We start from the raw sequence: 13,031 nt of genomic DNA on the forward strand, positions 1-13,031 counted from the left end.
GCAGGTACCCCTCAATCTGCAGCATTTCAGAAATTCTTCCAACCTTTTACATCTAAAAACTGTAAATTACAATGACAGCAGAAGTATTCAGAAATATTCCTTGGGTTGGACCAACATTTAAAAACATCCCTCCCCTCAATCGCGACACTTTGGTCTCCAACCGTACTGCAGCAGAGCCACGATGCCAAGAGGTGCAGAGATGGGGGAGCAAGTAGCATATTCCTGTCCATGAGCAGGACTTACCTCACGCGCTCTTTCAGCAGGCTCATAGTGGGATTTTGGCTCAGGGGTATGATAGCTTTGTTTATTTCTTTCCTGCTGCTGCTGCTGTTGCTGCTGCTGTTGCTGCTGCTGCTGCTGCTGCTGCCGCCTGTGATCATGCTGCAGTGACAGGAGGTAGGCTTGCTCCTGCTGCAACTGGCGCTGGAGCCGCTCAGCCTGTCGATGCTCCTCCATCTCTCTCCATCTGTATTCCTTTGAGAGAATGTGTGAGTAATTCAAGACATGGCATGGAATATATGGTAGACATGTCCCTATCCATCCCATTAAAAATGCACGTTTTTGGTTGCTGTTGCTTTGTTTTTTTCATTTATTTCATTGTTAAAGTGTAACCAAAAGCTAAGTTGGATCAATATGACATGCGTCTCATGGAAACAGACAAACTTAATATAGAAACACGCTTTTAATTTAGGGAAAGTTGAGAGCATACTTCTAAGCTTCATGTGATTGGAGAATTATGTCAAAACTGATTTTTATTAAAAGAAAAAAAACAAAGTTATTTATACTAGATTCAGTGTAAGTTCATAAAACAATGATTTAGAACAACACTAGGCCATTGTATCCTGGAGTGGATTTACATATCATGTGTGCTTTTGATCCGCAACACAAGCACTCTAGTTCTTCAAGGTCTGTTCAGAAACTCGACCGCCAAACCAGAACTGTTCCACTTTAACATAAAGCCTCCTCTTACAGCCCAGAAAGCAGTGTGACCACACAGCACTTCTCATATGTGCCTGTCAGCCCACGACGCTAGCATAAATGGCCTTTTAATCAAGCTCCTTTGTTGTCATACTGTCAGTGCAGCTGTGCCCGACTGAGGGAAGCCTAGGACTGGCCAGATAAATGGATCCTATAGCTACTGAACAAAACAGATACAGTGCTTTACCAGTAACATGGCCTGCTCCTGGAGCAGCTGCTGCTGTAGAATTTCCAAGTGCCGCTGCTCCTCTTCTAGCTGTCGCCTGATATACTCCTGTCACATAGAAATTACCCAGCAATGAATTTATTCAAAAGGAATGCATCAGAACCCCCTGGGTGGCACACCGCACGCTACTTCCCCAGTTCAGCTTTAACGAGAAATGCACTTCAGGATGGATTAGTGCCTGCAGAAGAATTTAGGAAGCCCTGTCTCCTGAGCATCGTATTTTGGCCCCTTCCATTCCAAAATTTGGACTCCTGCAAATGTTGTCGGCATGAGCCAGAACTCATTTACATATTTTGGAAGTGATTTCAAGAAGCAGCACAATGCACTTGAAGGTTTTGGTAAAGTTAAAACACAGCAAATCTGACTCAACACAGCCAACACAAAGTCACATGCAAGTTGTATTAAACATTAGTTTGTTGCACTGGTGCGATGAACTGTTAGCAACAGCTAGAGCCAGGCTTAGTGCGGGCAGAGCTGGTGCAAGCTCCCCCCAAAGGGGCTCTGCCAAATGCAGTTCAGCCCTGCCCTGCCTTCTCCCCTGCCGCCCTCACCAAAAGCTTCTCCTGAGCAGACGCTGCCAGCCTTGCTGAATTATGCGATGAGTTATGACACAAACAAACATCCACCAGGAAACAGATATTAGACCAAACTCGCTCGCTCTTGCGATCTAGCCGTCTGTTCGCCTGCAGCCTTCACAGCTCAAGACATTTACCTGCAGCTTTGCCTGACCCCCCTACAACAACTCAAAGTCTGAAGCACCAAACCCAAGCTGGTAACATCCTATCATGCAATTAATGGAAGTACGTAACACGTGCATGCGCACACACACACACAAGCACGCACACACGCACGCAAGCACGCATACGTTTACAGTGTATGCATAAAGAAATTAATGGTTCAGTGATACAGTGATGGGAGCTATAGAAAGTCTTGCGACAGACTGATGGCGTCCACTATGTTGTCATTACGCACACTGGCTGAGCCGTCGTTTAGGGGAACAAAAACTCTAAGAGGGGACACGTCTTCTCTCTTTTAAATAAAAAATAATTTGTAGTTGTTTGACCGCATCAATTAACCATTCGTCATTATTGGCACTGTGCGTAATTTGCATTTCAACAGTTTAAAAAGCAGCTGGGGGAATACCCGGTGTCTGCCCAAAAGCAAATTGCTGTGCTGTAATTAAAGATTTTCCATATTTATTCCCATCGGTTAGTCTTCTCTTCTTTTGACTCAAAAAATCTTTGAAACATATATAAACACAACAAAATTCCCCAGTAACATGATCATCAATGATCTCAATGACTTTATGGAAGAAAAATTAGGTATGTCAGGCCAAAACCAACACTCCTGAAGGTAATAGGAAATTTACAAGTCAGCCTCTAGGAGAGTAATTTTGGCTTTTTATTTGAGATCACAGTAATGCAGAGTAATTATTACCTTGATTATCAACCCAATCAGTTTTTAAATAATTTTTAAAACATGAAGATTCCATGCATAAATTCGGCATCTCAATTTCATATGGTTTCAAAGGTTTCTCACCTGTACTTTCAATGTGCTAAGAGCACTCTGACAACTTAAGACATATTTGCTGCCTGAATTGGCATACATTATCATACTTGATTTTAAATAAAGTGAGATTGCATATTTAACTGTATGAATTTTAGAAAGGAAAATCTTCTGCAGCTCAAAGGTTCCACCACAAATTCAGAATATGCAAAACTTGTGAAGACCCTCTGACCCACTCTGGGTGCCAGAAGTCGACAGGCAACAAAACTGCCTTTCTCTCGGAGGCCTCTTGAACATGGGGCACATCCTGCAAGAACCACAGATCCAGAAAGACAAACCTATAAATGGTTTTCAGTCAGTGATTACCAATTACCAATTCTGATGGTTTTTAGTCAAGTCCAGAGACATGAGCTGAATTTAGAGTAACTACCATAACAAAAGGTCTTTTTTGAGGGAATATTGAGGCTGCAACAATTTTCCATAAAGCCCTACAATCTGTGTTAGTGCCTTTGCTGTCAGAGACAACAAAGATGAAAATGCCAGCATATGGCTGTCTCTAGACTGTTTTAGCCTTATTACTTTTTAGAAAACAAAATTAGAATCAAGAAGAAACAAACCCATTCCATATATATACGTATCATGGACTCACCTGCTCCCTTTCTACCCTCCTCTTTTCCTCCTCTGCTCTTCTTCTCTCTTCCTCTTCCTTACGTCTCCTCTCCATTTCTTCCAGACGTCTTTTTTCTTCCTGTTCCCTCCGCCTTTGCTCACGCTCTTGTTGCCTGCGAGCTTCCCGTTCTCTTCTTTGTTGCTACAAAAAGGGAAAAGAAACCACAAAGTTTTACTTTTGTTGTTATCAAAGAAAGAGGTGGGGTTGTTTTCTGCTGGGAAGAGAGGGATTTACCAGGACTGGCAAGCTCTGCAACTAAGTGACAAAACATTTTATGCAAGTGCTCCATCAGGAAACTAACTTATACCTAGCAAAAAACTACCTCTAAAGGCATCACTTACTCTCCTGGGCTTCTTATATAAGAAGTCACATACTATATTTTTGACAGTTGTGGTGTGGAAGCTCACCTCTGCTCATCAAAACAGAGACTCGCACTGAAATCTCAATCTCTGAGGCACTGTTATCTCAATCTGTGAGGCACTGTTGAACTTGAGTATAAAGCAGAGGGACAGTTTTCTGGGCTTCAACACATTACCTAGTTGTTTCCAGCAGGAAACGATCAGCCTCACTGAATCAGCTAAAAGTCAAACGAGAACCATCTGAGCTTTTGGTAAGCAGCTTCTCTTTCAAAGACTAGCTTATGGTTGGCTAAGAATCTGGCGGTGTTGGGTCAACAATCAAACTCAATTTAATGTACTGCCCAAAACTTTGCCCAACAGAGAATGAAGGCTGACCAACAGCACCTCAGCCCCTCCCAGAACATCAAAAGCACTTATATGTAAAAGACATAAAAGAGCTGAGTTAAGCTTTTATGCTTCCACAGATAAGCTTCCACACATGACCTAAATCCAAACTGGTGCCCATAAGTCTGCTCAAGTCTAAAAAGAATTTGGAAAACAGCTCTAAAAAGCACGAACCAACTCATTTACGTCCAGATACAACCACGTATGACATTCAGAGAAGACATTTTAAATGCCCATACAGTCGTGACCAACTCTTTCAGCACTTCTGCAGAAGCATCCAGTTTGTCCACCTACCTCAAAATCCCAGGCAGCCTCCCACAACTGCCTGAGTGTCAAAAGACCCAGCTGTCTCCTGTTCAACTATTTATCTACTTTTTCTTTTATTACAGATTTCTACAGTATGATAAAAAGCAGAGAAAAACAAGAAAAAATAAGCATACTCAAATTTAATCCCAGATCCAACAGTAAAACCCCAAGCCCATTGGTTATTGCTTTTTACATTCAGATCAATACAATCACCACTTTTTTTGTTGATGCAAAGCTGCCACGTATTTACCAGTTAAGGGCACTACAAACAGTCTTGCAAGAACGCTCTGATTAAGATTGTGGGGGGGTTCATAAATCCATCGTTATGGGTGCGTTTTTCACTGAAAGTGCTTTGTTCACTGAATGAGCAAAGGCCCAACTACACTCCGTGGGCTACTTCATGGAACTGGGATGAGCTTCCTCTACTCACTATGTTACCTTACATGCCTATGAAACAGTTGAAAGTCCAACAGCTTTTTTGCCTTCTGGAATCAGTGCTGACACAACTCAGGCATATTAAGAATTGGTAATAAAAAAAAATGGGCTGCATTATGATATCTCAGCTACATGCTGTTTTGGAAAACATACAATTTCCTTGAAGACCACTGTTCAAGTGTACTTTTCTCTACTATGACCCCTTTCTTCCTTGCCCAAAAGGACATCCTAGGTTCATTACCACCTCTCTACGCCACGAAGGACAAGTTTCTCTCTCTCTCCATTCTTCTCAGAAACATAGCTTCTGCACTCTTGCACATCCTCTCCTAACTAAACACATCTACCAGTCTTTCCTCTCTTGTTTAAGGAAGCTCTCTTCAATGAAGATAGATACAGAAATAGTTGGAGTGCTGCAAGGCAGCTGTCAAACACAGTGCATTTCATAGGTTTCACTGCTCCCTCTCCTTCACTTCGATGTATGCGCTCTTTAAAGGCATTAAACAGGCACTCTTATTTCTGAATATACACATCTGTGTCAAACAATTTCTATATTTAAGTCAATATATTCGAGTGCCTCTTGGCTAATCAAGTCTGACAGGCTCTTTGTTTAAGAAAACTAAGATACGAAGTGCAATAATTCTGTTGCCCTGCGGATGTGAGAGACAACACACTGCTGGCTGCTTAATATGCACATTTATCAACTCAAACACTTCTTAAACATATGAAGCCTGCCTGTCTAACAACACTGTGTTGACGTTATCAAGTGGATATTCTGCAAATCTTGTGATGGCATCATTCTCATTACAAGGAAAATGGGCAGAGTTTGAATGTTTCAGACAACACAAATTCATCGCTTCTTGAACCAACAAAGGAATAGTCAACAATAAATAAATTGAACTTACTAATATAAAAGCAAGTTACAATTTGACTAAGAGACAGCTGACTCCCCATGGCATCATGAAAACAATTATTGACTGTTACAAGACAAGATTTTTCAGCCACTCCTGAACAAGACTGCTAACTTGGTAGCTAAATATTTATTATCCAACCTTTTTTTTTTTGTTTAAAGGCAGATTTTCTGCCACCAATGTGCAATTAAGTCAACTCCCCAAAGCATAAACACGTTATTCGTTATTGTCCAGACACCAAAGAGCACAGCAAGATGGCATTTCAGTGCATTGCTACTGCCTTCCCACCAGAAATCCCCTCAACCCAGTGCCATGCAGGTAGAAAGCAAGGACCTGGCACAACATGTATATTCACAAATACCCTACACCATCTGTTTATTCTCAGTCTCCTAACTATAGGAGAAAAATTCCCCTTCCTTTGAGCACTACCTTGTAACCTGAGCACCAGAACAGTGACTGCTAACAAAGTGGAACTGACTTAACAACCACAGGGAAAGGAAATCCACAGTGACAAGCAACTCTTGGATCCGACTCTACAGTTTGTCAAAAGTAATGGCAAAGGTGGTTAGTTGCAAGCTGTCGTTGACCCAAGATGGCTTCAGGAGCAGCCCTTTAGGTGATTTCCAACCATGTTTCTGTTGGCACAAGGTTACCTGGTTGCCTCCAGTAATCCTTCCACAGAGATAAAGCCATGGCCACTGAGTTCCTTTAGCTTGCCCCAAGGAAGGGAAAATCACTAAAATCTGCGGCCTGAGTTAAAACTATTGTCAGTTCTGTTTACAGAACTTAAATTTCTGACTTTAATAAGTGTGGTTGTAAGATGTTGTAATTTTTATCATACACTACAGAACAGTTCTGGTGTAAAACAGTGTTCTTCTACATACACATTAGGTATCAAGTAAATATCAGGATTAAGCGGATGCATGTATCTTCTGTAGTTGGATATGGTATCACCAACTTTCTTATCCATATAAGATGAAAAGTTCATTTTCAAAAAGGTAATCAATACCCAGAAGGTAAGTATAGGAACTACTCAAAGAAATATCAGAGATGATGAAATAGAATTTTTATAGAACACACGCAACCTCAAACATCATAAAACACTAGAAACACGCAGAGACGTAAATAAGATACAGAAAACACAGTGCATATACTCAGGCTCTTCAGCTGGCTTTAGGGTGCATTTAGGATGATCTCATAGCAGTACCCTACACCTCCACGTTGGAAGGCCATGTAGTAGAGTATGATTTACCAGGAGGGGGCAATGCAACTACACATGCAGTTGGTATTTACCAACAGATCTAGGACCCAGTTCATACAATGAAATGCCTAAGGTGGATATAGACCTCCTAATTTAATATTCAAGAATATTATTACACTGCCTTGTTCTCAGGTAAAGGCTGAGAAATATATATGTTAATTATCTGTTTCACAGAGAATTGGGCAGGCTGGTATCAGCTTAGGAAGAGGATTATTAAGATTGATAGAGGGACTTTTGCTTTGCTCACACAACAGATAAGCCAGATGTAGAACTTCTTACTCAGTACCAGTCCAAAGTGCAGGCAATTCAAATGAAGTAGATATGAATAATCTCCTCATATGTAAAAGAAACAAAGCTACGGCAAAAATCACCTGCGGGTATAAGTACATTAGCATCTTAGTTCAAATCAGGAGTGCTCTTTTGAAGTGAATCATCCAATCGTCTCCTCTTACCAGGTTTTGTTTCATATTTTAAAGAGGTCTCACAGTGCCAACCACTCCTTTTGGATGAAATTAAAAGGGCAAATGTGCTCCAACCACAAGCAGGCAGGCAGTCTAGACCTCAGCTAATCCAAAGCAATTCCTCTTGTCTTCAAACACTGGTAGTGAAGCCTTTGGGTCCTCAGCACTCTAATTATTGAGCTCCACAAATCTGTTTCTATTGGAGCTATACCCTAACACCACAAGAACATCCATCTTAGGTTCTCATTACCAGGCATATAATTTCATCTGGTTATCCTGACCTACGGAGGTCCACACAGAATGGGATACAGAACAGCTAATTCTGAATTTGTCAAACCAGACTCAGTTTTGCAAAGTATAAATTTCGGTGCCTTTCCATGTGCGTTACACTGAGCACTGGGACCACCATGTTGATGAACAGAAGCATGATGAACCTGTTAGAACAGCCTAGAACAACCCTCAGGTTTCTTGTTTTAACCATCCAAGTATACTCATATGTCATATAGCAGATATTTATGCAATGAAGCTTTATGCACATTCTAAAGTGGGGTGAGGAGGAGGAGGAGCAATCCTCTTCTCAAAATGTTTCGAATAATTTCCTGCACTTTGACCTTGTATAATTTCCACCTCCTAATATATAAATAATAAGGTCCCTGCAACAGCGACTTTTAAAAGTCACCTTTATGCCATTTAAAAAGCCATCTTTTCTTACACACTGCTGAGAATTACAGTTTTTGGCAGGTATCCTAAGCACCATTTCTGTTGCAGTCTTAGTCGAAACCGTCTAGGCTCTGTGTCAGCATTGTAAGAACAAGCCCTCGATTTTAATTTAGGAAGAGGGAGACAAGTAACTAGGCCAGGGAGATTATCTAATGCACAGAATTCTTTCCTAAGAATGTCAAACAGGTATACCAAAACATATGCTGCACACAAGCAAAAATTACAAGAAAGCAGTGCTTATTAATAATATCCAAAAACTGATATAAACTCAAAAATTCGATGCCTGATGCTAATCGTAACTCACATTACCAAGCTCCTCATTGTTTACTGGCTTTATCAGACAGTGGGTGAGTTAAGGACAAAGTGACAACATTACAGTATTTTGGCCTTCAATTGTGTCACAATACTGATGTTTATCTAAATATGTGTCTACTACCCTTCCCCCATCTTAAAAAGCTTGTTTTGGCAGATGCTTAGTTAAGAATCACTGGGGAACATGCATTTTTCCAACCGAAGATCCAACAAATTAAGTGAGCTGTTTTTTTTTTTAAAGTTCTGAAGCCATTTTTAATTCACTTTAAGAACTCCCCCACCATCATCTGTAAAAGAAAACCTTTAGAGCTCATCACTCATATTAATGACTTTAAGGGAACCAGGCAGAGGTTACAGACTCAATAAAAGGTAATAGCTCTTCTCTTTCAAACTCTACATGGTTTACCGTATAACCTTATTCAGTAATACATCAACCTACATTACATGATGTCTTGTGGTTGCTGAAGCTGTTAGTTCTGTCTTGTATTTTAAGAAGCAGCAAGACTGCTTTAAACATAACTTTCAGGTAATTGCCTTTTCTTTCAGATGCTCAGCAACTTACAATTTCTGCAACTTCCCAAATACCATTCAACCCTGTGCAGCAAAGAGGCATGTTGCTTTGTTTCCATTAATAGCAGCTGCATTTCCTTTATTTTAATATGAAATTCCAGATTTTAAAGTTTGTACTGATTACTGAAGTTAAATGACTTAAATAATTTAATTGTAATACCCCTCCTCACCAAAGAACTACTCCCCAGAGAACCCTAGACATTAAAGAGGCATTTAAAAGAACTTACTGACCCTCAGACTAAAATCAAGCTTAGAGCAGAAGTGGTATCTCTCACCCACACCTGACAACGTAAATTTTTTGAAAAATATTTTCATATTGGCCCCTTGTTTTCTTTTTATAGTGTCTTTTTGTCATCTGTTCCCCTGAAAAACTGTTGCACAGCCAAAGTCTAAAAACAGCTGGATGAGCAACAATGTTTATCTTGGCAGTCTCAGAAGGGTGGGGAAGAAAGAAAGAAGAAATGGAGTTTATAAGTCTCCCCCTTGTCCCTCCTCCTGGCTCTATGTGTGGCTGAGCGTTTGCTACCAGTCCCTTCTTATAACAGCACTGAACTCTCTGGCACACTTAAAAAGGAGGGATAAGGAGCATAGCGTGACCTGGAAAGCCATTTGGAATTTTCTGTTATTTGTTACATAAACACATCACATGAAATTCAAAGTCGGGATGCAAATTAACATTTGGTACTGGTTGCCTCCTTGTTAAGCATTAGCAAGATTTGGAAAATCAGACTGGGTGTAGTTTTTTCGCCATTGCTAATTGAACAGTAGAAACAGTGACTCAATAAGAGGTCATTTAAGGACAACTGGAGTTTGACCCTGCATTTCCTGCAGAGCCAGATGACTGGTTTCACTGCAGCTCTCATGCCCAGCTTTGGCTGAAGAGCTGTTTTGAAATCTTTTACCTCAGAAGCTCACGCTGACTATTCCATCTACATAGCTATAAACACACATAAGAGGCGAAAAGGAACAATGCTTTACACATTCATTTTTTTCCCCTAACCTCCAGGTTGCACATGCAAACTGCTTACTTACCATATTACAAAAGCGTGATTTAAGTATTAATGATTTTTGTACAATTATAAATTTAGGATTGATTTTTAAATCACACTTATTAATCTGCGTCACTTTTAGTCATCATGCTACTATGTATGAGGGAACAATATATGACAAAATAGGTTTCTACCTAACACGAACGAGTGTCAAACACAGCTGCTTGAGAAAGTTTTCCAGTGAAATTCTAAGCACATCACGGCCTCCCAAAAATCATTTTGATGCACTGCCCAGTTTTAAAAAAAAATCTGCACAGTAATAATGTCTCTTGTTCTCTATAGCTACCTAGAGTCTAGACACGTTGTCTCTTCTTTGGAACAGAAACCAAGGCCCACACTTCCCCAGATACTTTCAAACAACTAAGGCTTTGGCTCCTCTTGCCTTCACAGGAGCTCCTGGAAATTCAATAGTTTGGAATACTGCTCACATTCATGTAGGCAGACTTGGGTTTAAATCTTCTGCTCTACGTTTGCCATTGAATTTGTACATTTTCTTTCCTGAGATGTTCTGAGGCTACAGAGAACTCCTTCTAAATGGGCATGGGTATGGGAAACACAAGTGGAAGAGGGGCTCTTGCTCCCAGGCTCCGGTCTCCTGTCTCTACCTCTTCCAGCCGTCTCCTTTGCTCCTTCTGCTGCTCAATGCGCTTCTGTCTCTCTGCCAGTAGCTGCCTCTTGTACTCCTCCTGCTCACGGAGTTGCTGCTCCTGCAGCAGCTGCTGTCTCCGAAGGGCTTCGGATCGTTCCTTGTTTTCCTGCTGCAGCCTCAGGAAATCACGTCGGAGGGTTGATTCTCCAGGCACATTGACAATGGAGCTGCAACAAAAGGAAGTTGAAGTCTCTCATACAAAAAAAACCTGATGGGCCATTAAATACCTTTTCCAAAGCAGGGAAACATTAATAAAACATATAATGATGTTAAATTTTAATCTCATTTCTTTCAAAACGACACTGGATGCACATCAAATACACGCTCTCAGTGGAAGGCGTGAAATGAGGCCAAGCAAAATACGGACCAACTCTGACATGCTGGAGCTCCTGACCAATCACATTTGCAATAAATCTCCTTCCATCCAGAGCTCTCTGGCTCTAAGCCATACAACAGGGAGCTTTAAAACCTTCAGCAGTCACAGAAGAGGCATTCAAACCCTTTGGGTGGTTTGTGCAGCTTGTGCATGCACTTAATAGAAAACAGAAATTCAGCATGCTCCTGATTTACGTCATGGGCATTTAGACTTGCTTAGCATGGACTGCTCAGAACCCTCCAAAGAGCAATTATTACCTTGGCTCTCCTTCTTGTTCAGGCACTTCCTCCTCTTCTTCCTCACTTCCACTATATTCATACTCCGTCTCATCTAAAGGAAAGAAACATTGACCTAGACAGTGCTTATCTTTTATTTCAGGACAGTGCAGATTTGAAACAGTGCCTTAATGAACCAGTTCCTAACCCCTTCAGTGAGAAGGTCCGTCTCAGACCCTAGGATTCATTTACATACATATACAAGCCCATCTTCCCACACAGGTAGCAACGCAGTGCTCTGCAGTAAACTTTTGGCAAATTCCCTGAATGACACCAAGTTCTATACATAAGACAAAACATCTGGGGTATCTTGGCACCACCTGAACAAAGAGAATAGGCTGCCCGAGACATTTGCTTCACGGGTCTCGTGATGCGTTACTTCCTGAGTTTGATTTATGGCATCATTCCAGAAATGAACCTACCACAGAACAAAAAATGCAAAGGCATAAATGCCAATATCCTCCTGAATACTGTTTAATGCTTAGATGGAAGAGGCAGTAGCTCATAAGGGAGTAAATGCAACTTCTCTGAAAACGAGATGCTTGCACCTGATATTTTCTCCGTATAATGACAGAACAAAACTCAAAAGCCTGCTGAGAGTCAACACATGAATTAAAAAAGAACATCTCAAGGACATGGGGTTTTTTGGCGGTGGGGATATAGACCAAAAAGCAAGACAAAAATACCTACTCTTAGTAAGCTGCAAGAATGGATTTTTAGAAGTGCATACCTTTCTCTCCTCTCTTCTTCCTGGTCCTGTCTATATGGTCCTTAAGCTGGATTCGGACTTGCCTTTCATTTGGTTGGTCACGTATAAACGGATGTTTCAGTAGTTGCTCTGTAGAAGGTCGCTGCATGTAATTCTTCACTAGACAACCTTCTATAAAGCTGAAAAACTTTTTTGACCTGAGGAAGCGGGAAAGGGAAAAAAAAAAAGCAAAACAAAGTAAGATCACAGCCACAACTCAGCTCAAACATCTTTTCCCATTCTTCCCCAAAATCTAACTCCTTTCCTCGAAGAGCATCACATCCCAGAAGATGGCAAAAATGCTGTTTGCAAGTGTGCTTCCAAAACAGAGCCAAGCATGCTCCAGCTGAGCACCGGGCTGGGCGGACACAGGGCAATGCCAACATACCTGCAGTGCTTTGGCACAGCCTTGCAGAAATGCGCCCTCTTTCACAGGCTTAATTGCCCTGAAATGCAGGATATATTAGTGAAAGCAAATCATGCAAACCCAGCTCTGCTACTTCTGGACTGGAGCTGGCTTGCATCCAGCTTGCTTGGAGCACAGGCAGGGCAGCTCTGGTGTGTCTCCACCTGCCCATGCTATCTAAGGGCATGTCTACTTCAGACAAGCCATGAGGAAAGCCACAAGACTTGCTGCCAACACTGCACTAATGCAAGCAGCACCATGCACACTGCTGCTTTTACAGGCAACCTGGGTTCACTGAGAAGGGTCTATAATAGCTTAAGATTATTTATTTTCTACCTGAAGACCCACACAAAGCAATTCTCACAGAATAACACGCGATGTTGAACAATGCTGTCCATTCAACACCAGTACTTGGGGGCAAATTCTCACTGG

At 41.3% G+C, this 13,031-nt stretch overlaps 1 protein-coding gene across 9 annotated transcripts in view; it reads right to left on the reverse strand.

Annotated features, from left to right (window-relative positions):
* MAP4K4 (mitogen-activated protein kinase kinase kinase kinase 4) overlaps positions 1 to 13,031 on the reverse strand; it is a gene marked incomplete at its 3' end in the record, with an annotated part of 148,434 nt that overhangs the window by 31,868 nt on the left and 103,535 nt on the right. For 5 of the 9 annotated variants that reach the window (XM_079543607.1, XM_079543608.1, XM_079543603.1 and 2 more), the window contains exons 10-15: positions 12,176 to 12,351; positions 11,428 to 11,500; positions 10,751 to 10,961; positions 3,360 to 3,521; positions 1,166 to 1,252; positions 244 to 474 (exon numbers count right to left, since the gene is read on the reverse strand). In XM_079543607.1, the coding sequence (XP_079399733.1) occupies positions 244 to 474; positions 1,166 to 1,252; positions 3,360 to 3,521; positions 10,751 to 10,961; positions 11,428 to 11,500; positions 12,176 to 12,351 (940 nt within the window). The remainder of the gene's footprint in view (positions 1 to 243; positions 475 to 1,165; positions 1,253 to 3,359; positions 3,522 to 10,750; positions 10,962 to 11,427; positions 11,501 to 12,175; positions 12,352 to 13,031) is intronic. The other 4 variants (XM_079543609.1, XM_079543604.1, XM_079543606.1 and 1 more) reach the window with 1 other exon arrangement.

This window comes from Tetrao urogallus, assembly GCF_951394365.1.
Source record: "Tetrao urogallus genome assembly, chromosome: 1".
Lineage (NCBI taxonomy): Eukaryota > Metazoa > Chordata > Aves > Galliformes > Phasianidae > Tetrao > Tetrao urogallus.